The following is a 4,544-nucleotide window of genomic DNA, read 5'->3' on the forward strand; positions in this document are numbered from 1 at the left end:
TGGAGAGACTCATCCAAATCACCTTCTGCTACTGCGTCTACCTCTCGTCCACCTAAACCTGGTTTTGTGAAGATCACTGTACCTGGTGCTCAGGCCCATTTGGCTCATGCTCTTAAGAAAATTGCACAGGCTAAGGAGGACTTGGCCTACTGTGAGATTTTGGCTGCTGCCATCAGTGTCATGTTAGAAATGGCCGTTCATGGACAAAAAGGGGGGAGATGATCAAACTGGTGCTGGTCCGTCAGGGACCAAGGAAGATGAAGATGAAGAGGACAGTGAGGATGAAGAGGACATTGAGGATGAAGAAACTGAGGATGAGGAGGATGAAGATGATGATGTTTAGATTTTGTCGGTTTAAATGTTTCTATTTCTGCTCTTAATTGTCTATTAATATTTCTGTTTGTATTCTTGTCTTGGCTAATATCTCTAACTGTTAATGGAATTGTTGCAGGTGTTGTGTTAAGTGTTGCCAACAATTCTAACAACACCCCGTACTAACAGTATTTTATTCAGGGGGAGAAAATCTAAAACTCAGGGGGAGTTGATTTGATCTTAACAAGGATAAATGGGTTTGATCTCATTTTGTCCAAGAAAGGCAAAAAGGGAGAGATTGAAGGGAAATAAGATTTCGATTTTAAATGATATATTTTATTTATTTTCCTAATAGAGTTTTCCTTGTTGATTTGATTGAGCAAATATTTAATATGATTTTGCCTTCCTTAGATAATGAGATCTTAATTCAAGAGATATGGTATTAGTGTTTAAAAAGAGTTTATTCCTAATAAAACTCTCACTTTCCTTGTATTTTAGGTTTCCTTGTGGAGATATGATTCTTCACCTATAAATAAGAGATAAAGCTCATTGATAAAGGCTGCTTCAATATCGACCATACAAACACACACGTAGCAGAGATTTGCAGAGTAAAATTATTCTCGAAGCCGTTGCTGTTTGGAGTGGTGATTCCCGTGTTGCGCTGAATGTTGCCAACATCTATAGACAACATCCGTAATGATGTTGACTGGTGATTGCATCTAGTTGATAGTGGTTTCCGAGATCAAGTTTTTGCTGTCTTGATTACGTTTATTTTTTGTTTTGGTTATTTATTTTAGAGAGCTTTTATTTTCTCAACTTGTTGAGGAAATTGATTTTGATACAATCACTAGTGATAGGTTTTTTGTGTAAAAATTGTGGTTTTTTAGTGATTAATTTTTGCCATAATGCACCGCACAAGTATTTATACGTGTGCATATTTAATCTCGTCCATCTATTTATTTAAAGTGAATTTGTGTTACAAAATATAATGTTCCGCTGCATGGTGTTCGAGATGTTGTAACATTTGGAACAACACATAATTCTGACAAAACACAAATTTACTATTTCACATCGTATACTGATATTTTTATTCATTTTTATATCTGTCGGACAAAATAATCCTAACAGTGATTCATAGTCTCAGCTTCTCCAAATGACCTGAAAACCATGAACAATCGGTTAGGAGGCGCTAGAATTTCTTCCGCCGTGGCCGAAATTAGCAGATCATAGAAGTGTAAAAAGAATGACAAGAGAGTAAAGTGAGTAGGGTTTTTGTGTGTATAGGATTTGTGTGCCTTAAGTTTTACCATGTGCAAAAGGCAAGAGACTATTTTAGGGGTATCAGTGGTCTACAATTGTCTTTATGTTTTTGTTACAACAAATAAATATTGTAGATAATTAAGTAGAGAATATTAATTTCTATACATCACGATTTAAGATGTAAATCTATATATTCCTAGGATTCAAAAAAAAAAATTGAAGTAATCAAACAAATAGATATATGGCTAAAAATAGTAAGCGAATAGATGAAATTCATGACTCATTCGCCAAAATAGATGAACTAGAAACAACAACAAATCTTAGTCGATAAAATTATAGGAAATGGAACGTATGGTACTCAAAAGTAGGTATAAAATTCTTTCGAACGACCAAAACTAATAGTATTTTCAGCCATTGGCATCTGAAAAAAAAAACAAAAAAACAAAAAACAAAAACAAAAAAAAGGAACTCAACCTTCTTAACATACAAAAATTGTCTTCAGGGCATCCGTACATGACGAGTCCAATCGGAGTTCGGGCAATATGCCTGGTTTTGGGGATGGTTTGCTTGTTCACGATCAACGGCGTGGAATCGAATGCTGTTGGTGCCCATCGTAGCCTAGTTGGCAAGACAGTTTTTGACGTTATGAAGTTTGGGGCTGTGGCTAATGGTAGAAAAGACAACTCTATGGTGAAGTTCCCATCACGATTCTTGATTCTATTTAATAAACATTTCATTCTATTTATCAATATGTGTGCATGTTAATTCATGTGAAAGTACGTACACTTCTTGAGTGCTTATTACAAGAAGATTAATTCATGCAGGCACTCATACGGGCTTGGAATGCAGCATGCAGATCTCTCCTACCAGCGAAGCTTCTAATCCCGCGTGGAGATTTTGTTACGGGGGAGGTTGTGTTCAAAGGACCCTGCGTAAAACCCATCGTCATCGAACTCCAGGGAAACCTGTTGGCTAGCACCGATCTCAGTCTCTACTCCTCCGGCGCCTGGCTCATGATTGATGAAGTTATCGGCGTCGAGGTTACTGGCGGAGGGACCATTAATGGCCGGGGGCAATCTTCCTGGCAGTTTGGCAAAGGCAGCAAGGGCGGCCCACCACTTCCTGTCGTAAGCATTATCTTTCTTGTAAAATTCTTTAGATTTTCGTGAATGCATGAAGTCCCTTTAAATTTTCTATACGCATGCATGCAGTCTCTAGTGTTTCAATCTGTGCAATACGGGGCGATGCACGGCTTGAATTTCGTGAACAGCATGGGTTTCCACACAAAGGTGACGGACAGCAGCAACGTGGTTTTCTCGAACCTGAGAATCTCGGCCCCTGGAAAGAGCCCAAACACAGACGGCTTGCATATCAGCAGTTCCACAAATGTTAATATCACCGATTCAACCATCGGAACAGGGGACGATTGCGTTTCAGTAGGCCATGGCAACAACAATGTTCTAGTTGCCAGAATTTTCTGTGGTCCTGGACATGGCCTCAGGTAAGTTAAATTGGTAGTCTCGGCAGAGCTTCGAAAAAAACTAGGATGATTTCAAAATGATTGATCGATTTGAATATATATAGCGTCGGATCCTTGGGAAAGAGACCAGATGAAAATAACTTGAGCCGAGTCACCATCATCAACTGCACACTCACGGGAACAACAAATGGTGCAAGAATCAAAACCTACCACGCATCTCCACGCTTGCTTGCCACCGGAATCTACTTCCAGGATCTCGTGATGAACCAAGTTAAAAATCCCATCATCATCGACCAGCACTACGACTCCAAGAAGAAACGCCAGGTACGTAACGTACACCAAAATACTCGATTTTTTCGTATCCTTATAATTCCATCTTGTTAACACATACATGGACGTCGTTCCAATGCAGCAATCGAACGTCCAGCTTAGAGATGTTCACTTCAGGAATATAAGAGGAACAACAATTTCAGCGGTTCCAATAAATCTGAATTGCAGTTCAAAATTTCCCTGCACCGACGTGGAGTTGTCCAACATATACTTGGTGCCTTTTGGCCCTGTCGGCCCTCTTAGATCTACATGCTTCAGCGCCAAGTTCTTCGCTAGAGGACCAGTGGTTCCCCCAGGCCCCTCATTTTGTGTATAGACTGCAGATCCATAAATTTTTTTTTAGCAATTCCTTCGTTTTTTTAAATTTTATTATTGTCGTTCTTATTTATTTTAGCCCAGTAACGATGTCACACTGATGACTCATCGTTTTCATTTTCTCCATAACTTACCAATGAGTTTTAATTGTTATGCAATCAAATTTTTTATATAATTCAGCTCAAGAAAAATGTAAATGAGCACAAATGATTGAGTGGTAATTAATTAAATTAGCTACTTGTAAAATCACATGAATGTCTTGTATACGGTATATTTTATATATGAGTAGGTCTCTTGTGAATCTCACGATTAATCTTTATCTGCGAGACAGGTCAACCCTACCGATATTAACGATAAAAAGTAATACTCTTAGTATAAAAAGTAATATTTTTTCATGAATGACCCAAATAAGATATATGTCTCATAAAATACGACTCGTGAGACCGTCTCACATAATTTTTTGCATTTATATATTTGGCAAGCAAATTATTCCAACACAAGTTTTGTTGGAAACATATTTATAAATTTTATTTATATATAGGTTCAACGATAATTGTTTTGAACTAGGTAATTTCCTGTTCGAGGTGCACTAATGAATAAAAAGACGACTCCGATATATTATTTTATGAAAGTGTGTATCAAAATCTATTATCTACTCTATTATATTAAGATTGAGTACATGATAGTAACCACTTAGAAAGTACACCAATTTTTTCTTCAAACTTTACTCTTATATGATATTAATATTACACTTTTGTTTTTTGTTTTGTTTTTTAAAAAAATTTCAATACACATTTTTATTTTTATTTTTTTATTTAAAAAATTCAAATATCAATTTAATCCCTCC

General features: G+C 36.9%; 1 protein-coding gene across 1 annotated transcript; it reads left to right on the top strand.

Moving 5' to 3' along the window:
* Nucleotides 1-1,988: 1,988 nt before the first annotated feature.
* Nucleotides 1,989-3,848, top strand: LOC142519253 (exopolygalacturonase clone GBGE184-like). Its single transcript, XM_075622212.1, has 5 exons — nucleotides 1,989-2,262; nucleotides 2,397-2,699; nucleotides 2,784-3,073; nucleotides 3,157-3,376; nucleotides 3,465-3,848. The coding sequence occupies exons 1-5, from the start codon at nucleotides 2,086-2,088 to the stop codon at nucleotides 3,696-3,698; spliced, it is 1,224 nt and encodes a 407-aa protein (XP_075478327.1). The 5' UTR covers nucleotides 1,989-2,085; the 3' UTR covers nucleotides 3,699-3,848.
* The last annotated feature ends 696 nt before the right edge of the window (nucleotides 3,849-4,544 follow it).

The sequence above is a fragment of the Primulina tabacum genome, chromosome 1 (assembly GCF_025594145.1).
Source record: "Primulina tabacum isolate GXHZ01 chromosome 1, ASM2559414v2, whole genome shotgun sequence".
Lineage (NCBI taxonomy): Eukaryota > Viridiplantae > Streptophyta > Magnoliopsida > Lamiales > Gesneriaceae > Primulina > Primulina tabacum.